Below are 21,841 nucleotides of genomic sequence, written 5' to 3' on the forward strand. Positions count from 1 at the left end.
GCCTAAAATTTGAAGTCCATTCTCCTTCATTTGGAGGCAAGGTGGGATTTTTAGCTTTATACATGATTCCTCTCCTAAGTCCTTAACTAATTACTTTTCTTTTTGCTGAAAATTTAACAGAACCAATTTCAAGCCACAAAAATGGGCTAGACATGGACTGGGAGGCCCAGACTGCCCATTTCTGACCTGTTGGTAGCTTCTGTCTACAATGATGGCAGAATTCTGTCTACAATGATGGCAGAATTATAACCATGTGTAAATCTGCTCACTGCCATAGCGGGCAAGCAAGAAAGCCAACCCCCATTGTATCTAAATCTCTGGTCACAATTTTGAAAAGACTTGCTGTAAAAATATAGATAACAGTAGTATTATAGTTATGTTTTTAAAGCTGTCTAGCATAAAATTGCAGGTTACTGTTCATTGTTTCAAGTAATTTCACTTCTTTTCTAATGTTGTTTTTGCTTCTGAGAAACAAATGAGGCAGTGCAGTACAATCCATGTACCCCAGTACAAAATTAATGCCACTGTAATCACTTTGATTGCTCCCAGGGATCTGCGCAACCTGGTTGTTGAGATGGTTTTATCTACTGATATGTCTGGACATTTCCAGCAAATCAAAACAATGAGGCACACTCTTCAGCAAACAGAAGGGTAAGTGGCATTCCTTCATCCTTCCTTCTGTAGCTGCAGAAGGCTTGGTAGTTTGAATGGCATCCTCAGTCTGGAGCAAGGCTTATTTTTGTAGAGAGATAATGAGAAAAATGTCTTTCAATGGACAGGATAGACAAAGCCCGAGCCATGTCCTTGATGCTCCATGCTGCTGACATCAGCCATCCATCAAAATTGTGGGTTCTGCACTACCGATGGACAAAGGCCCTGATGGAAGAATTTTTTCGACAGGTACTTTTCTCCAATGTATTTATAAATATTTCAGAAGCCATGACAGATAGCACTAGCACTTAGACTTATATACCGCTTCATAGTGCTTTATAAGATTCTCTAAGTGGTTTACAGAGGCAGCATATTGCCCCCAACAATCTGGGTCCTTTTTTTACTGACTTCAGAAAGATGGAAGGCTGAGTCAAACTTAAGATGGTGAGGATCGAGCTGCTGGCGATCGGCAGAGCTAGCCTGCAATACTGCATTCTCACCACTGGGCCACCATGGCTTTGGCGCAGTGGTTAGGATCAGGCATTTCATCCATTTTATTTCTTAACTGGTTTTTATTCCAATCTTTTAATAGCCAATTAATAATGTAAGTAATGTCCTATATAACACATCAAAAGAACAAAATGCAGGAGCAAAGAACAATTCAAACCTGGACATTCAGTGTGAAAGAGTCCTTTTCCCAGCATCTGAAAGTTGACATGCAAGGATCATGAAGGCAGGGGGGCTTCCATGATTGAAAAGACCCTCGTCCACTCATCTCCCATGTGATGATAGATATCTGGAGAAGGCTTTGCAAGGATACATGAAGAAAAATACAGTCCTTTGAACTATTTTGTGAAGTGGTTGTACTCACACTCAGATTCTAAGAAATGGGTGGGATTTTTGGAGGTGCCAAAAGAAACCCTTTAGACACTTTGTTTGCCCCAAAGTAATCAAACTAAACCCTTTCTTTTATTTTGGAACAGTGTGTGTTATTTTTATAATCCAGCACAGTGAGGTTTCAAAGGGCGCAGATATAGCAATTGTTATTATATCAGGAATTGTATTGCTCATACATGTCACCTTTTCCATTCCCGTGTGCACTAGGTTTAATATTTACTCATAGTTTCCTTCAGGCAGAATTCCCAATTAAATGCAAAATTATTGTTTAATTCAGCTCTCTGCAATTCCCAGAAAGTCCAAAGCAGCATAACTATAAAGCTTGGAAAGACACCAAGTTTGGAATTTAGTCAGTTATTAAATTACAGTTGGATAAACGACAACTGGAAATACATATCAAATTGTAATTTTAAAACATTATAACTGAACAGTCAGGGCATCATTGTTAATAGAAAACAGATTTTTGAAATTTGTTTTTATTACTTTTAAGATAATAACAGAAAAAGGAAAGGAACACTAACTTAATGCAAATACATGCACTTTCAAATAAATAGCACATGAAAAAGTGAAAAAACAACAGAAAAAAGAAAGAAACTAAATATAATACATCATTATGACATTTAACAGTTACAATTCTGTATATACTTATTGAATGTAAATATTATTCAAGTACGTAAACATTTATTTCTAATCCTTTTATATAGCTATCATTCTTGTACTATACCATATATTGTATATACTATACTTTATACAAATGAGTACCTTATTTCATTACGCTTGCCCATACCAACTCTTCATTATAAACAATCTACACAAATGTAATCAGGTCTTCAAGCCAATGAACAAGTGGAGCCATATATTTATCTTTGCAATGCTGTAATGTCAATCCTTTGGCTATGGTAAGGACACTGAGAATCCATTTACCTTGTCCAGAAGTTGATAGAACACAAAACAACAACAACAACAAGTCTCAGTTGACGTACTAAAGAGAGTGCGTTGAAGGACATATAGCTGCAGACCCTGAGTAATCAAGAGGTTCCATCACTCACTCTGACAAATACATTTTAAGAGTGATACTGGAAGCAATGAGAAAAGGACAGGCTTACTTACCAATTTGTGTACCTTTTTTTCGTATCTAGGTTGTGTTGGCAGGTGTTTGGTGTTTAAATAGGTTAAGGTAAAGGTTCCCCTCACACGTATGTGCTAGTCATTCCCAACTCTAGGGGGCAGTGCTCATCTCTGTTACAAAGCCAAAGAGCCAGCGCTTGTCCGAAGATGTCTCTGTGGTCATATGGCCGGCATGACTAAATGGCAAAGGTGCACGGAGCGCTGTTACCTTCTCACCAAAGATGCTCCCTATTTTTCTACTTGCATTTTTTACGTGCCTTCAAACTGCTAGGTTGGCAAAAACTGGGACAAGTAACAGGAGCTCACTCCATTACGTGACACTAGGGATTCAAACCACCGAACTGCTGACCTTTCTGATCAACAAGCTCAGGGTCTTAGCCACTGAGCCACCGCGTCCTGGTTTTTAAATACTTAGGAACATATGTACATATTTGTAATGGCTGAATGCTCACACTTACTTTGACTTTGACTTTACACTTACTTTCAATTATATGTTGAGAATCATGTTTTCTTCCCCCGACTTTAGGGAGACAAAGAGGCAGAGCTGGGTCTACCATTCTCTCCTCTCTGTGACCGGAAATCCACCATGGTGGCACAGTCCCAAATAGGTAAGGGCTGGTTTCTTTAAAAAAAATCTTACAATGAAAGGAAGAAATGCTCGACAGAACAGGATTGGCTTTGTTAGGCAGTTCAGCCTCCAACTATTTTTCAATATGCATTATTCATGGAGAATAGAATCACTGGAAAAATTAGGTAGAGGATTCAAAGGTTTTTAACTACTGTTTTGGGATCCCAGCATGTTTTCTCAATTCTTGACACCACTGCTGGTGTAGATGAGGAAGGGGCTTTACAGCGTACCTTTCTATATTGAGTTCAGTTTTTTGCTTGTTAGGTTCTTAGTGGAACATATTTAGTGCTTTGACAAGTGTTTTCTTTTAAACAAAATGAAGACCAGACAAGAAGTACAAGTGCATTGTTCAGTACTGCCATCTCAGAGCTGTGGGCTGAATTCTGTCTCCAAGGGTTATTTCTTGTTTCGTTCACTAATCTGACAGAACATTGCCAACATGTTGTCAAATCACACCAGCAACACATAATAAAGAGTCATTTCAAGTACAAACCCAATCACATAAAGGTTCAGATGCTCAAGTCGAAATTATCTGAATTCATTTCAGTCATTTCAGTTTCAGCTTAGAATCAGCCTGAAGGCACTTACTGATTTTGGTGGCAACAGGATAGGACTAATGTGCCCCTTCTAATGTTGCTTAATCTCTCAATGGTTTTCAGGACAATCAGTCAAACGTCTGATCCATCTCCCATAATTTAGGTGGGAGAGGAGATTATATTGCAATGGTTCTCCTCCTTCTTGAAGAGATAGATTTAGTTTTTTTTTGTTGTAGGAGAGAACAGCTCAAGTCCTAGACACCTTAATTGGGGTCTATGTATTCCCTAGTACCGTATTTTCCTGAAAATATGACCTACCCCGAAGGTACCCGTAGCTTGATTTTTACACATGCATCCAATATAAGCCCTAGCACACGCACACACCCTGAGTCCTAGTTAAGACCCTGCCCACTCCATTTCACCTGGTTGCATGGGATGGGGCAAGGTGCATGGGTAAAAATCAAGCGAGGATGGGGGGAGGGTTGATCTGCTTAGCTGACAGTTGCAGCCAGGCCTCACATATCCTGACACCTGCCTGATCTTCCCAGCCCATTTCTTCTGTGACCGCTTATCACCACTTGCATGCAGTGGGATATATATATATATATGCATGCAGTGGGATATATATAAATAAAAGACCGGGTCTTATTTTTGGGGAAACACAGTACTATTCAACATCTCCATGAAGCTTTTAGATGAGATTGTTGGGATCACTGGTATGCTGATGATACCCAACTGGATGTCTTGATCCTGACTGAGTGATGCTGCTGAAGTGCTATGCAGGTGCTTGAAAGCTGCTCGGATGGGGAGGAACAGGTTGAGACTCAGATGCGTGGCTATGGGTTCAAAGGATAGCTATTTCCAGTGAGATACTATCATTACTTTAAACAAGGTTGCATTCTTCCAGATTTGCAGTTTGGAGGTCTTCTTACATTTACAACTCCTGCTTGAACAGCTGACAGATGTGGCTAAGAGGGTCTTCACCCAGATCCATCTATTCCTGAAATGGCAGGCATTATTCACTGTCACTCATGCCTTTGTCCCCACTTGATTGATGACTATTGTAATGCGTTTTACAGTAGGGCTGCTTTTGAAAAGCACTGGAAAGTTATAGCTAGTCCAGAATTCAGACACTTGGGGTTGGTACTCCCTGAAACACTCATGTAACACCTTTATTCCAAGAGCTGCCCTATTTCCACGTGGTTGCAGGTGCAATTCAAGATGCTGTTTGTCCCTTTAAATCTTTTCAGAGTCTGAGGCAGTGATAGCTAACCTTTTTCTTCTTGCGTGACGACCTCCCCCTCCCCCTGTGCATGCATGAGACACCCCCACCGAGCCACCCTGCTCCCTATTTTGGGCCTAGCAGACCTTCCTGCAGACTCCTGGGACCAAAAATAGACCGCCGGGGGGTGCTGCCACACACCCCGTAGCCCGTTTTGGGCCTAGCAGGACTCCCTGAGGTCTCCTGGGACCAAAAATGTGGTGCGGGGGGGACACAACACACCTCCTGCATTCCCCCGGCATAGGTCTCTAGCATGCACAGCAGAGACCTGAAAATCAGCTGGCCAGCAGGAGACACGCGTGCATGCGTTGTGATGCTGGGCTGGGGCGACGGCTTGTATACCCGCAGAGAGGGCTCCACATGCCATCTGTGGCACGCATGCCATAGGTTCGCCATCACAGGTCTGAGGGATGCATATGTGTAGAACCATCTTCTCTCAATAAGATCCCACTTGGTTTGCTATGTATCTGGTCAGAACTACAAGATTAGCAAGGGCATGAAACCAAAGAAACAAGGATTTCAATTTTTAAAAATATATATATTGCAGGTATTGTAGCATCACCTTGAAAGCTTGTCAAAGTTTTTCTCTACCATATCTGATGCCAAAGATAATCAAGGCAGGGCCCTTTTGAGTTTCTTTCTCGTGTTTTCCTCCTCCTCATGACTGAGAAATCTTTCCCCATCTCTGAATGGTTCATTGTTCCCCTCTCAAGACAGACAACATTCTTTCATATATTTCTCTCAATGTGAAGTTGTCATCTTTTAGAGCCAAGGTAACATGCTTTTCAAACTACGACTTCCTCCTCTGGAAGGGCATACTCCCAGTGTGCAAATTGACTCTTCCCTTTCCTGGCTTTTCAGAAGCTGGTGGCAATCTGGTCATTCCATTGAATCAAGCAAAATTGTCAGAGCTTTTTCCTGAGGCGGGGCATTTCTATACTATGGTTAATGCTTTTAGCCATGCTGTCCATTGCCATAGGAATACTTTTAGTTTCCGGTTCCTTTCATTGTATGTAATTTGAACCCCAATTGTATAGTGGGGAATTTGCACAGAGTTAGCCTTATCCAAGTAGCCCTTGATTTACGACCGCAGCTGGGACCAGAATTTCCACTGCTGAGCAAGATGATTGCTAAGTGAGTCGTGAGTACTTTTGCAACTTTTCTTTCCCACTGGTGTTTAAGCGAATCACTGCACTTAAGCGAATCATGCAGTCGTTAAGTAAATCCAGCTTCCCCCATTGACTTTGCTTGTCAGAAGGCAGCTGGGAAGGTCACAAATGGCAATCACATGATCCTGGGACACTGCAACGGTGGTAAATACTTGTTGGTTGCCAAGTGCCTGAATTTTGATCACATGGCCATGCTGCAGCAGTTATAAGCGTGAGGACTGGTTGTAAAAAAATTTCCAGGGGCATTGTAACTTGGCTAAACAAATGTCTGTAAGTTGACAACAAATGCCTGTCAGCCCTGCAAACAAACAAACAAAATGCTGGTTAACAGAAAGCAGAGTTATATGAGAGTCAGCATCGTGGAATTCATTTCAGATGAAACATGCAGAAGGGGATGCAACATAAAAACTAGCTGAGTTGAGGGACAAAAAATGTAACAATGAAATAAACCCTGATTGTTAGTGGCCAACTCTGCGCTTTTCTTCACTCAGTACTTTTTTCCAGAAAGAGATCTTGCAGAATAATTACTTGATTAAGAAAATGAAAACCTGTAAATACAAAAGTTTGTGTTCTTCCTCAGCTTTTATGTTGTGAGCAGTGGTGGGTTTCAAAAATGTCTGTAGGTGTGGCCTGCTTTGTGGGAGGGGCTTGCTGGCCATGTGACCAGGTGGGAGTGGCTTGCCAGCCATGTGACCGAGTGGGAGCGGCTTGTCAGTCATGTGACTGGGTGGGCATGGCCAACTTGGAAAATGTGGTGAAACTCACTTAACAATGCTCTTGCTTAGCAACCAAAATGTTGGTTCAGAAATTTTGGCATTTGAAGCACGCAAGTCTTAAAGCTGTCAAGTTACAAGACCCTTGCACCCCTAACCCTTTAGAAAAAAAAACCCAGGGGTGTTCAAACTTGACAGCTTTAAGACTTTAAGGTTTAGATAAAACTCTTAGAGGCCGGCGAGGCGATTGGTGATCCAGCCAATCAGTGAGCGGGGGCGGGGCAAGCGTGGTGCGGATGGGCAAGGGGAGGGAGCTGGAACCGGTTCTAAACGGCACAGTAGATTTGTGGAACCTCTTCTATAGCAGAGGTTAGAACTGGCAGGAACCCACCCCTGGTTGTGAGTCAACATAAAAATGACAGCCCTCGAACTACAGCACATTACATTCAGAATAAAATAAGTATATCAAGCTGGAGGCAACTGTGACAAGGCATCTCTTACATCGGATGCCATCTTAGATTCACGTCTGCTGAACTCTTTGTCTTGGCGTACCCATTTTCCCTCACACCTCCCTACTTCTGTGCACTATGAACAAAATACAACTAATCCCACTTATGAGAGCATACCAGATGGAACAAACAAAATGATTGTCTATGGAGATTCTCAGTCTTCCAGGTCATGGTTGTTCCAAAGGTGCTTTTTCAGAAGGCAGCTTGACTTTCTTGATTTTCTTGGAAGACGTTTCCCTTCTCATCCAAAAAGCTTCTTCAGCTCTGACCGGATGGTGTGGAATGGAAGGATTTATAGTCCTTGCAGACAGCTGGTCATTTTTATTCTTTTAGAGTCAAACCTCAGGAGGTTTGACTATGTTCTCAGGGTCACCTGAGTAGTGCAAATGGGTGTGGAGTCTTATTGGCTACAGGATGTTTTCCTCCCTGTTGCAGACTACAGAGGAACCATCTGCCCTTCAGTTTGAGATGCAGACAACACAGACTCATCCCCAGCAGCCTGCGCCCGTCTTCACAGGATAGAAAACATCCTGCAGCCAAGAAGATGCCACACCCATTTGCACCACTCAGGTGACCCTGAGGACACAGATAAACTTCCAAATGGCCTCAATGACTCTCTTAATGACCAGCTGTCTGCAAGGAATATAAATCCTTCTGTTCCCCACCATCCTGTCAGACCTGAAGAAGCTTCTTGGATGAGAAGCGAAATGCCTACAAAAAAACCCCAAGAAAGTCCAGCTGCCTCCTTGGAGAAACAAAATGGTTTAATTTTCAAAGAATAGCAGTAGGCTTATATACTGCTTCAAAGGCCTTTCAGGCCTCTCTAAGCGGTTTACAGAGAGTCAGCATATTGCCCCCAACAATCTGGGTCCTCATTTTACCCATCTCGGAAGGATGGAAGGCTGAGTCAACCCTGAGCCGGTGAGATTTGAACCGCTGAACTGCTGATCTAGCAGTAGCCTGCAGTCCTGCATTTAACCACTGCGCCACCTTGGCTCTTGTTGGTTGAATCCAGACTAATACCTAGTGAAGTTCTGGCTATTGGCAGCATTTGGAAGGGTTTTTCCCCCCTATTTTTTATTTCCTGGGTCCCCCACAAAAGATGTTTGGAAGAATATTGGAGGGAGGAGACATCTGTAAAATGTCAGGAGAAATCAGTGAATTCTGTCTCGCCAATCCCTTTTTTTTTTCTTGCACAAAATCTTAACTGGATCTCAGTGTCCTTCCATTCGTATAACGTCCTAGGTATTTCCTACTTATATAAATGATGCTATTAGGGATTCCCGTAGATGGGCTTTCTGTATTCTCCTCTCCTGCCATGGATTGAAACTTTCTTTAGTTTCCTCAGTGCCAACAACCTTGCCTCTCCTCACCCCACCCTTTCTATTGTTCTACAGGTTTCATTGATTTCATAGTGAAACCAACATTTGCGCTTCTTACTGACTCCATGGAGAAAATAGTTTTTCCTCTTATAGAGGAAGCATCCAAGTCCGAAAGTCCTACCTTTTTGACAGCACCAAGGTTTGAGGTTTTGGGTTACTTGTTTGTTTGTTTTTTCTTGTTTTCCTCCTGAACTATTTTAATTTTCAGAAACTGCAATGATCCTGTTATAGTACTGCCATCTAGTGACAATATTTGCAATTGTTATCTATGAATTGTATTCTATTCAAGTCCGAAACTGAATGTATGAAAGGCAAAAGACAGGATGTGTTTTTTATTCTGGCTTTGCTTATTGTGGAGTAGAATGTTTACATTTAAATTGCTATATAGAAAATAGCAATAGCACTTAGACTTATATACCTCTTCATAGTGTTTTTGCAGCCCTCTCTAAGCAGTTTACAGAGTTCAGCCTATTGCCCCCAACAATCTGGCTCCCCATTTTACCCACCTCGGAAAGATGGAAGGCTGAGTCAACCTTCAGCCTGGTAAGATTCAAAAATATGAAAGGAGGGATTGGAAGTCACATATAATCTGATTTTTCTAATCCTGAGCAAATTGCAGAAAAATCATTTTATTGTGTGGATTATTTCCCTTCTTACTATAATCCTATAAACATTGACTTTAGATACTTTATCTGTCACCATCTGAAGTCAAAAGTGAATATTTTGATTTGATATCATGAAACACCTTTAAAATGAATACCTCTGCTCCATTTTAAAGAAGGGGGAATGGACTATACAGAAGTTAGCAGATGCTTTCGTTCTTTTAATCCAGTTTATTTAAACTTCAGTGCTATGTACTCTTTCCTGGAAATCAGTATCATTGAAATCACTGAGGCTTGTTTCTAAACCAGCCTTTTCCATTTGTAATCCTCTGGAGACCTTAGTTACTACTCCCAGAATTTCCACCTATAAAGGGAAATATGTTAGAATGGTCGCTGTACTTTGCTTTTCTTTATTGATTAATCCTTGGGCCATATCAAAGTGCAAAGTTCTAGAAGCAAATTATTACTAAAATTTGATAAAAAAAATTTAAAATGGAATTGGATAAAATACAATTTAAAATGGAATTGGGTAAAATACAGTGTAAAATGAAATTGGAATAAAATACGATTTAAAACGAAATTGGAATAAATTGGTTGCTGTACAATGTGCCTAGGATCACATCACAAGAATGAATGAATTGATCCTAATATAGTTGAATTCTGCAGTATGGAAGTATGCAACATTTTGGAGTGTAGCAAAATTGTGCTGCTTTTGTGTTTCCAGGCAGGTAAAGGCATCTTCATTCTAATCTGGGTACTTGAGAGACCGCCTGCTGCCAATTACCTCCCATAGACCCGTTAGATCGCACAGGGTCGGCCTCCTCCGGGTTCCGTCTACCAGCCAATGCCATCTGGCTACCACCCGGGGGAGGGCCTTCTCTGAAGCCGTCAAAACCTGGCTGTGCCGGCAGGCCTGGGGTTGATGAGTTCCCCTCCCCTCTTGACTTGTATGGCTGTATGACTCTTGTGTATTTTAATTACGTGTATTGTGTTTGTATCCCCTTTTCCCCTTTTGAGTTGTTCGCCGCCCTGAGTCCCTCCCGGAGAAGGGCGGCATACAAATAAACTAAATCTTAATCTTAATCTTAATCTAATCTAACTTTTCCCTGTCTTTGTAGTGAAAATAGTACAGGAAGTACCAGCAGTGATGCTAACAAAAAGTTAAGTGTAAAAAATGCTGCATGTGTTGGTGGGACCTGCTCAGAAAACGCTTTGGCAATGGTGGATTTAAGAAGCTTTAAGGACACCCTATTCCGGAACATACAGGCAAACAAAGACAGGTGGAAAGATTTAGCAGAAAAAGGTATGTTTTCCCTTGTCAGTTCACCAATATGCAATTTCATCTTTCATCTGTGCTTGTTATGCCATATTGGACATACTGAATAACAAGACTATATTTGCTAATGGTCATATAGATGAATGAAAACAAATAGCTTCAATACAGCAATTATTCACCATATGCAAATAGGAACACTCATTTTTCTCTTCCTTTTTTTCTCTCTGTGTTTGCAGAATTGTGGTCAAATTGCTATATGTTCAATATCTCAAACAGCTGCATTTGAATGTTCAAGCCACTAGATGGTATATATCTACATCTTGTATCTTACATATCAGGAGTAGATAAAATTGGAATTTGATGGAATTGGAATATAGGTTAGAGAAATGGGCTGAAAATAAAAAGAGATCAATTTAATAGACCCAAATGTATGTTGTTCATTTGGAAAAATTGATCACATGCACAGATATCATGCCAATAGCTGGTGGGTTACATGTGAAAAGGATTTTGCGGTTGGAATGACAAGCTGAATTTAAACCAGATGAATATGCTTTTGGGTTGGGAAAAAAACTCAACCCCAAATGCAATTTAAGCAACATAAATAAAAATGTACTTTTCGAATCATAGGAAGTTAATAGTTCTGTATTCCGGATTTGCTCCAGCTCCACTTGGTTCCTATGCTGGGATTCAAAGAAACTAAAAGTAAAGGATGGAAAGAAGGTCAGAAAAAAAGAGAGAACCAGAAACTAATTTTACATGAAGAGATTGAGGGGGACTGGGCGGTTACTTGGGGTTGGAAGGACAAAACTCTAGTGGACTTTCTGGTTCTGCTGCGTCAAATAATTTTGCAGCTCTCTTTTTATAAATGGACAAAGCTGGAAGCCGTGGTGGGATCCAACTAATTTAACAACTGGTACTTCCTAATGACTGAGTGGGTGGCGTCAGCTCAATGTCCTTCATGTCAAGGTGGGGCGGCGCAAGCAAGTCAAAGCGGCGGTGGCAATGGCTGGAGCCTTATACTTAACCTTTGTGCAGCAAGAGCAATGATGATTCTCCGATGCCTCATCTCTTGCTGGGTCTGACGGCCCAGCCATCAGGGTCTTTAAAAATATTTTTTTCAGCAGGAAACAACAGACAGCTACTTCCGACCTTTGTTGATGTAGATGGGCACAACTCCGCCCTGAGACACTGGTCTGCCACCAGCACCGCTGCCTCTTTGCCAGGGAGAATGGCCTGCACCCACAGCCTCTTTGCCAGCGTGAATGACAAAGAGGCAGCAACAGCAGGCCATATGTGCTGGCAAAGAGATGAAGGAAGGCTCACCAGGCAGGTAGCTGGGCCGCATGGGAGACAGCGAAGAATGGCCAAGGAAGGCTCGGTAGGGAGCTGGGAACTGGGAAGCCGGGGCAAAGGCAGGCAAGTAGGCTGGGTCACAGGGGCTACATGGTTGAGGCTAGCGAGTGAGGGAGCCAGAGAGCAGCACCTGCTATGCCATGGCCAAGGTGGGCCAGGTGAGATAAGAAGTGACTGGGAGGGGTGAGGCTGGCTGAGGTGGGCCAGGGCAGCCACGATTAGCCAGTTCTCCAAACTGCACAAAAATTTAATAATCAGTTTGCCCAAACCAGTCAAAACTGGCTGAATCCCACTTCTGGCTGGAAGGGAAAGAATGCAGTGATTAGAGTAACAAGCTATTTTTATATCAGTGTGATTAGTTGGCCAATAAATATTATCCTTGAAAATCCTGCCTATCGGATTGCATGGTGAGGAATAGCTACTCCATTCTCTGTGTCTCTGTCTTCTCCTAGAACCTTTTAGGTTCATTGAGCAAATCAGTTTGCTCACTGAGAAAGAATGAAAGAAAGAAAAAGAGATTCAGATATATTTTACCGTTCTTTTTCCTAATCTGCTTGGCTCTTTCTTGTAACCTCTAACTTTGCCAAGAACCTAACTTCTTATGCTTACGTTCCATTCATTTTCAGATTAGTTGTCTGACCTTCAATAAAGTCCCTGTTAATCTCTGCATTGCTGTCTGCAGTCCTTCAGTCCTTCCATTCCTCTGCACCCCCAAATGAAAAACAAATGCCATCTCACTGAAATCCTTAGTCATTTTCTGCATCATGTGCAGATCTGTTTTACACTTTATACTAAGTGGGTTAGTTTAATTGACAGGACTTTTTTGGGGGGGGATGACAGAACTCATCATCATATCCTAATGCAAATCTTGTGCCTTATAAACTTCCATCCGATCTTGGGCACAAGTACATCAGGCTAGAAGCTGCCTCCTGATATGACTGGATGTGTCATGATAACTTCTTTGTTGGTGATGCCTATGTGAGCAAGTCTGAGACAATGTGCTCACTCTTCTATTACCTGCTATTATCTACTATCAGGTATAACATGATGTATTTCATATACTAGTTTATTATGTACACAAGAGTAATATTCCGCATGCACACTTTTCAACTTTTTTTTAAAAAAAATGTTGCACAAGCAACACAATTCCAGAAGAGCCCAGCTTAACCAAGGAACTATATTAATAAGCCTGCCAAATCTGACAAGGAAGTTCAACGAAACATGGTGGATTCTTCCATTTTTAGTTAGTTTTCGGAACAGTTTTCGATCATATTTATTTTTAAGCTGAACTAGGTGTTGTTTACTGGACAATTTAATTTTATTTTCTCCCCCCCTCCCCTTCCCCTTCATCATTCTGCTTTAGAACAAGTAAATGGGAAATATTTCTAAAATTTATTGCCATGAAATCCTTGAAATTCTCTGCCTAAAATGTTGCAGGGCCCTTTAAAGGTTCTACTGAATTCTTTCCATCCTGTTGTTTCAAAAATAAAGCAGTTGCAGGCATTTTTATACTTCATTGTAATCTATAGTCAAAACTTTCATCAAATCAACCCTCAAGTCAGTTTAAAAAGAATGCTGCCAAGTAAATCATAAATTTGAACTTAATTGGGCCAGCTACAAATCTAACATTCAAATTGGATCTTTGATTGGGCCTATTGTTAGATATTGCCCCCCACTGACAGAGGTTTCCACCAAGGTCCTCTGTTCCGGCGGGAACAAAGGTTTAATCCCATTGGTCAAAAGGTCTGACAGATCCCTTCCTCAGCCGGATGATTACTTGACTTGCAATAAAGAGCTGTTGTTACTGAAGCCTTTGTGTGCCTCCTTTACACGATCTAACACCTATTAAAGGTATTCAGAGGAAAACAGTTGAATCTGGATGTGTTTAAGGTAGGCTCGACCTATGCCTATTTCCCCCCTGAATTTTCTTCAAATGAAATATTTTATGTTCATCACCAAATCCAGCTCCTACTGTATGTAGGAATTTCCCCCCCATCCTCTAAACTCATGAAACACTAGAATTCACTGCATCCTTCCTTAGAAAGTTTGCTAGACCCCAAAATGTTACCTGGGAGCCAAAATGGAGTGTGTGGAGATTCCTGGAAGGGGTGGGGCAGGAAGGGGGCAGGGCCAGCCAGCAATTTAACAACAGGTTCGTCCGAACCAGCTGAATCCCACCACTGATTCTGTAGCACTTCGCTATTAGCTATGTGACTGTATTTGTCAGGAGTTAATGTCCAAAATTATTGGAAGGATCAGGTTGGCTGAAATAGGCCTTTGATCTGAAAACCAGCACATCTGATCTTATGTTAGTTACTGAACGTGCTAATCCTGGGGGTCCTAGCCATGTATTTAAAATAAGAATGGCCAGAAAAATCTGGGGAAAATACCACATGGTAAGGAGAAATCTAATATGTGTGTGTGCACGTTGTTCTCTTTCTATAGAAAAACTTGTGTGAAAAGATGGTGGGCAGAGAAAAAAAAAGCAGAAAGTTCAAAGCAGATAATATCTCAAAACTGGGCCCAAAAAGATATCAAGTGAAAAGAATCAGGAAACTGGTGATGCAACAACCTTTTTCAATAGAGTCTCATCCCACAGCTTTCTAGTCCTTCAAGTTCATCCCCTCAGTTCTCTTCCCAATGCATCTGAACCTTCAAAACTGCAGGAAAAGGGTTCCTGTTTTTAATTTCCCCTCTGTTGGATTTTTGCATCCCATGTATTTAATTTGTTCCCTTTCAATGTCAAGCAAAGAAGTTTTTTTTACCCTGGGCTTTCTTGTCTAATTTATTTAATGCGCCTTTGGTGTTTAGTCATGCCAGCCACATGACCATGGAGACATCTTCAGACAGCGCTGGCTCTTTCGGTTTTGAAATGGAGATGAGCACCACCCCCTAGAGTCAGGAACAACTAGCACATATGTGTGAGGGAAACCTTTATCTTTTTATTTGGAAGTAAGCCTCATTGACATCAAGAAGTAGACCTTCCCAGAGAAGTAAATGACTGCAGATTTGCCATTTTTTGAATGCCAAATCTTTTGAGATACCATGGTAACCTTTTCTAGGTAAATAGTAAGGATTCCCACCTTTTTATGGCTGAGCCATTCACTTTCTATTAGAAAGTACCTCCCCTTAATTGCAGCATTTAATATCATTAGAGTCCCATAGGCCAAGTCATTTATACTAAAAAAAAACTGACTTGGGTTCCATTGCTAATTAACATTAATTTCAGGAGAAACTTCCCAATAGGAGAAGTTGCAGAATATTGCATTTCATTATCTTGGGAGGTTATGTTGCTTGCATCGCGTGAGAGAAGGCTCTTGATAATGCACTTATACATAATTAGCTTGGATTAGAAGCATCTGGATGCATTCTGGAAGGAATGTTCATTATATAGCTGATCTCCAGGGAAATTATTGCTTGTCGATGGAAATCAGTCCTTTATAGGTTACTTATTTATGTTTAATATATCATATCCTAATAAATTTGGAACAAGGCCCTGGAACTGATCTGGCGAAGTGATTTACTCAATCTTAAATCTATTTGATTACTTTCTGTGGGACAAGGGAAAATTACATCCTCCAAAGGATTTAAATGTAACCATTTTTTTCAGTGGTTTTTCAAGATTCCTCATCTCAGGGAGCTCTCAGAGCTATACTAAGGAGAGGAATGGGAACCTATAGACACATATATTAAATGGTGTAATTCCAGTTTGTGTCAGATTCAGAATTACAATAGATGTTGCCAATGATGTCTACCTAAATAAAAGAAATTTGTTTTTGAAGATGGACTTTGCACAGTTCTTCTTTGAATGGGTTTCATCACTTGGAAACCTAACATTCAAAGCATTTCTTGTCTATATAAACATTGGAGAACAGGTCTGACAAAGCTATTTTTAAATAACTTGGTATGACATGTATTCCAGCAAAGGAGAGAATTTAATTTAATTGACATCCCTTTAAATAACTGATACTTTTAAATCCCAGGGGGAAAAAATATAATCCAAATAGTGTCCTGAGAAAAACAATCATTTAGGGAATCTTCCCCCCATTTCATTTGTGTAATTTTGCACATGAAAATTTATACAATCCAATCAAAATGTGTAAGGGGTACAGGGGATGGTCTTGAAGGACAGGGGGAAGATCCACTACCAAGACAATGATCAGACAAACAACACTTTGAACCCAAGTCAAGAAAGTGGTTTATGAAAATGCCTCAGAAAGACCCCCTCCCCCCATCCAACATCAACAAGCATTGCTGGCCCAATTGACAAAAGAAAGCTCAGGGTCGTATTAGTTGGAAACATGCAGAAGATGCCTTCATCCTGCAATGGATAGACAATGACTAAAATGATGATGATATACATATACTCTGTTTCCCTGAAAATAAGACCTCCCTGGATACTAAGCCCAATTGGTCTTCTGAGTACATGCGCTAAGATAAGCCCTCCCCGAAAATATTGCAACACAGCAGCAGCCATAAGGTGACCACACTCGCCGCCTCCTGCACCTCAAAAATAATAAGACCTCCATGAAAATAGGGCCAAGCACTTATTTCGGGGGGGGGGGTGTCAAAAGGGAAACATGGATACATATGCATACACATACACATATACAGGCAGAGACTTTCTAATACTCTTTCTCACAGCTTTGCTATGAACTTGGTCACCAGAGAATCTCTTCCCTAATAAAAGGAAAGTTTGCAGTTGCTTCTTTAAATACAGGTCTCTTGAATCTTTACCTCTTACAATTGCCATACTTTTTGAGGAGCTCCACTCAAAAGCTTTTGTGGAGAACATGTGCTCCGATTGTGCTCCTCTGCTCTAAATCCTGAGCCACACAGGTCACACTGCACCAAATTAAAGGTGAACAGCATTTAGGAGACCCATTTGTAGCAGTTTCTGTTTTTGAATTTCAGGTGATTCTAATCTCGGTGAGAATTCCGAAGAGCCCCTGAAAGTGCCAGAACTCTAAGTCAATGGTACCTTTGTTGCTTCTGCTCATTTTCAGACTAAGAGGTAAGTTATCCCCGTTCTTCTACAAATGTGGTTACCTTCCTTTCCTTCTCTATGCTTCTGAAAAGAAGAAGGGTTTACTTTGTTACAAGAATAAACCTTTACTAATATATTGAGAGTCTTATCATTGTGGTGCATTTATCCACACAAGGAAAAGGTGACGTCCGTCATCATCATTATCATTATCATCCAGGCCCTAGCATCTTATAAATATGTATTCACATTCACTATTTTTACACTTTAAGCCAGTGTTATCAAACCTAGTGCCGGAAACCAGAAAAGCAGTTGCCTGGCATTCATGCGCATGCCAGGAAGCTAAACTTCCAGTTTCCGGTGTGCACATGTGCGCCAGTCACCTGGTCTTCTGGTTCCTGGCACACATACATGTGCAAAGCATTCACATGCATGCCAAAACCCAGAAGAGCAATGGACGACGGCTGGCATGTCTGGAGAGATGGTTCTCCTTCCACTTCCGGCACACGTGCCATAAATTCCCCATCATGGCTTTAAGCTGTGATTTTAAAAAATAGGTTGTTTGGCTGCAACTTCCCCCCCAAAAAATCTTACTTTGTTGCGCTAAACTTAACAAATGTCATGTACTCACAAAAACTGATACCTTCCAATAAAATTTGTTAGTTGGAAAAGGTGCTACCAGACTCCTCCTGTCAGCTGGAAAAAGATACTTTTTATGCTTGTATGTTTTGAGAAAATTCTTCTGCTAATGAATCCCCTCTGGAGTCCCTGACTTTTTCCTATGCCAGGTGCAAACCCCCAGTATTTGAGCCAACACCAGCTCCAAGCCCAACCAATCTTAAAGGTATGCCATTCAAGGAGACAGCCAGATGATGCCTGGAGGGCACTTACCCAGGATCCCAGCAAGCCATCTTCTTTTCAGTTTCTTAGGAGAATCCCACCCCACAACATCTTCCCATTCCATGCTGTTCTCTTTCCAACAGACTCTAGACCAAGTTGACACATCATGCTGAGCTGTAATGTGTTTTGCTTCATTTTGGTTTCATGCCAGAATAATTTAAAAAAAACAACACCCTGTTTTTCTCAAAAGACCATTGTGAAGTAGAGCAGAGTTAACATGAACCATGAGACCAAACCTTCAGTCTTGCTCTTGTTTATAATTCTGCCCTTATGTCGTACCTCTTATCTGTAGCATTCTCAGTTATCAAATCATTTTCTTTTTGTCGGTATAGAGAGAACCATGTATCCTACATTTACTTATTCCTTATCTCTAGTTAAATGCCTAAAGTTTCATGCAAGAACAAATCTCCGAAATTTCTCCTCTCTAATACCACTGCAGGATGAACTGAACAGCAAGAAAGTGTCTTCATTCTACACAAGGCTGCTATCTTTTCTATGTATCGCTACCAAGGAATGAGCTGATAATTCCAGGCATTGATTGCAGCTATCAAGAACTTATTTGACTTCTTCTTCAGTTCTTCTATTATCCCTTAACATAGCTGGAATACACCTTCAGCCAAAATATTTGTTAGACACACACACACACACACACACACACAGCCATATTGAATGACTGCTGAAGGGAGGAAGTGCCTGATTAGCAGAAACTTTATGTGGGAGCTTCCTCTGAGCAGATTGCCTCACTTGGAGATGGTTAAGAGGACCATGGACTGGATCTCAAGGTGCAATTAGTGTAGACAGCTGCAAGCTGCTTCTCTGCTGTCTTGTTGATTTGTGACATATCCAGATGTACAGATTTCTGCTTTTATAGAAATATGCGGTAGAGGGTTCAGAAAAGCTGCACTAAAATACCAAGAATTGTAGAAAGCCGCTTGAATAAGTAGGGATAGTTTTATAGGTATCCAATGAGGTAAACCTCTGGTCTTTTACATAACCAGCCTTATTTCTGAAGGGTATAAAAATATCTATTTAAAACTAGTAAAAACACGGCTACATCAAATTGTATGAGAAGATTAAATGCTAGTTGCTGGGTCTCAGATTCTTGGAAGAATCCATGACTTAGCAGCTAAGCATGTAAGGGGGTCCATGATGCAAACTCTGCTGCCAGAGAAAAACCAACTGGAGACTTCAGGGTTGTAGGAGAGACCTCAATCTAGGAGCTTGCAGAATTGCTGCCAGCTAAGGTTCTAAAGCTCACTAGACTAGGTGAGCCAACACTTTGTCTCTTTTTAAAAGCATTCATATTGCAGGCCATCTTGGTAAATATGCCAAGGGAATCCTGTATGGGATTTTTAAACACACCTGAAGTTGCTTTTGCCCTGTAGACAGAAGTCAGCTGGAGCCTTTCTCTCCTTCCTACTGAGGGAAGCAGTGAAAACCAAGAAATGACAAGAGCTCTGCCTGCTTCTTCTGGCTTTCTCACTTTGGAGCCAGTTGCTCCCCGCACTTTTGGGGAGGCTAGAAAGCAAGAGCATCCATCCCATTGCAAAACTCATGCTAAAAGGGGTCGCCAAAGCCATATATGAGCTGTGCCTATTAGATACCAGCAAGTTGATTTGAAGGGAAGCTTGGGTGAGTGGATCAAAATAATGATAATACTTTTTTAAAAAGCATGTGGCAACTCTTTCTGTCCAAAAGGCAGAGCTTGTATTTAGCATTGACTTGGTGTGCCCTATGCTAGAGCGGAACGGCCTTTGGAAGAACAAAACTGTCTGAAATGCTCTATGATGGAACTTACACTTTTGCTGAAGTGTTTTCTCTCTTTTTGCCCTGTATGTGAATGTGCCTATGTATGTATACGTAGTCCTGAGTACATACCCATATGTTGCTACTATCAAGTGGCACCAGGGATTTGGATAATTCACTGTGTCTTCATGGTCTCACCAAATTATTTTCCCATGATTAAAAACAACCATTCTCATGAATGGCTTGCATCAAGAAGCTTCAAGAGATATCTATCAACCCACAGGAATATATTCTTTCATTAATCCTAGGGATTTCTCAGGAAAAATACTTGTAGACTCTTCAACCTGGAACCCCCGTGTGGAAAATGGAGATGTCCGCTTCTTCTGGGGGGAAAAGAGGATTTCTTGAGATCTTTTCCTTGTATGGGAATGTCCAGCCACAGCCAAGAGATCTCCAGTTTTATTTTGGAAGCCCTCATATAATGCCTTAATTATTTAGGATTAATCTCTTTTTCTTTTAGATACCTGCATGCTTATAGTCATCTCGCCCACTGAATTGTAGGGCAGTTCAAATTAAAGCTTTGCCAAGCATGAGTCTTCAACAGGAAGAAAGGCAATTGTCTTCTGTCAAATACGATGCAGTTTCAGCTGTAATTCTATATAAATGCCATTGTCTGCCTCTGGTAGATGTACTGTAGGTTTCTCTAAAAGCATTTGCCCTAGCTTCTCTTGGGAGAGGCTCTTTGACAAGAAACATTTGACCTCCTATCACTCTTTGAACATTGAGGCCAATGTGGTAGGAATGTACATTTTGTGGCTTTTGTTTTACCATGGAAATTGTATGTAATGTTATGCTACCAATGAAAAACCACAGCAGCTACTGAGCATAATCTCATAATTTTGATTTTTGCAGAGGAAAAGCAAATGCAGTGGACTCAATCCCACGAAGATCTGTTTTTGCATAGTTTGTTCAGGGTTTCCCTCTATGTTGCCTTACGTTGAAAAGGTCATATTTTCAATTGGGACAAACAGTTAAAACAAGCAAGGTATGGGTGGTGGCAGGTCTTAGAATCCTAATTCGAAGTCATTCTCTTCCATTTCATTTGCTTGTCAGTAAAACAGAAATACTGTGAAAATCCATGATGCATAACATGCTCATTTAGTGTTTGGGACCAGAAAATGGAGAGGGAGGGTACCCATTCTCTACATGTTCTCTGTTTGGTTTTAGTTTTAGGCTGCTTTTTAAACACTGATGTGCTTCAATGAAAGAAGATTTTTCCTCCACAGATCTTTTAAAGTTATCTCAATGTTAATGTTGAATTGGGACCACATTATGGATTACTTGTTGGGTTTAGTAATGATTTACGCAGCATACGTCTTCTCTGATCTGGTCTTTTCTGTACACTTATAGTTAGTGTACATTGTCCTTTCCCCAGCCACCTAGTATGAGTTACACAATGAGAAGATTTGTTCATATGGTTGGCCACACGCCTGCCCTGTTTAAATTTTTGGGAGCATTGTGGAAAATTAAAGTGGTGGCCTGATCTTTTTACCTTGCACTCCTCAGAGTATACAGTAGCTGAATAGACATAGGGGTATACTTTCCAACTTTTACTTTGTATATATTTATCTTGAGATTTCTGGCATACTGTGTAATATAAATATGAATTATAATTTCAGCATTTTAAAAGAATTAATTTTTAGTGTGGCAATCCTCATGGAATGTATGGGGGGCTTTTTCTGCTGTAGTTGCCTATGATAAGATGTCTAAATAAATTATATTGGAAAGCAATCTTTGTAAAATATTGATTGTGTGGAAATTTTGAGTTAACCTTAGGAAAACTATTTGGTCACTCCCTATAGCTATGCTTAGGGAGATGTCCTATAAACTGCCATTGGTTTCTCTGGCTTGTGATTCAGGAATTCCCCAGTGTTACTCAATCTTGTGTCTTCACTTCATTTTATTCAGTTCGCTCAATTCTTTTGAATGTGTGATGGGTAGTTAATCAGTAGGTGCTGGATCCTCCTTAATACAGGTAATCCTCAATTAGCAACTGCCTCATACACTGACCATTCATAGTTATGA

At 40.9% G+C, this 21,841-nt stretch overlaps 1 protein-coding gene across 2 annotated transcripts in view; it reads left to right on the forward strand.

The window, feature by feature from the left end:
- Nucleotides 1-21,547, forward strand: part of PDE1A (phosphodiesterase 1A) — a 183,244-nt gene extending 161,697 nt beyond the window's left edge. For both annotated transcript variants that reach the window (XM_087708227.1, XM_087708232.1), the window contains exons 9-15: nt 550-651; nt 780-900; nt 3,203-3,284; nt 8,911-9,034; nt 10,616-10,800; nt 17,041-17,140; nt 18,450-21,547. In XM_087708227.1, the coding sequence (XP_087564353.1) occupies nt 550-651; nt 780-900; nt 3,203-3,284; nt 8,911-9,034; nt 10,616-10,800; nt 17,041-17,096 (670 nt within the window). In that variant the 3' untranslated portion in view covers nt 17,097-17,140; nt 18,450-21,547. The remainder of the gene's footprint in view (nt 1-549; nt 652-779; nt 901-3,202; nt 3,285-8,910; nt 9,035-10,615; nt 10,801-17,040; nt 17,141-18,449) is intronic.
- The last annotated feature ends 294 nt before the right edge of the window (nt 21,548-21,841 follow it).

Source organism: Thamnophis sirtalis, unplaced genomic scaffold (assembly GCF_051295495.1).
Source record: "Thamnophis sirtalis isolate CommonGarterSnake01/CBP01778 unplaced genomic scaffold, rThaSir2_p1.2 scaffold_1, whole genome shotgun sequence".
NCBI classification, from domain to species: domain Eukaryota; kingdom Metazoa; phylum Chordata; class Lepidosauria; order Squamata; family Natricidae; genus Thamnophis; species Thamnophis sirtalis.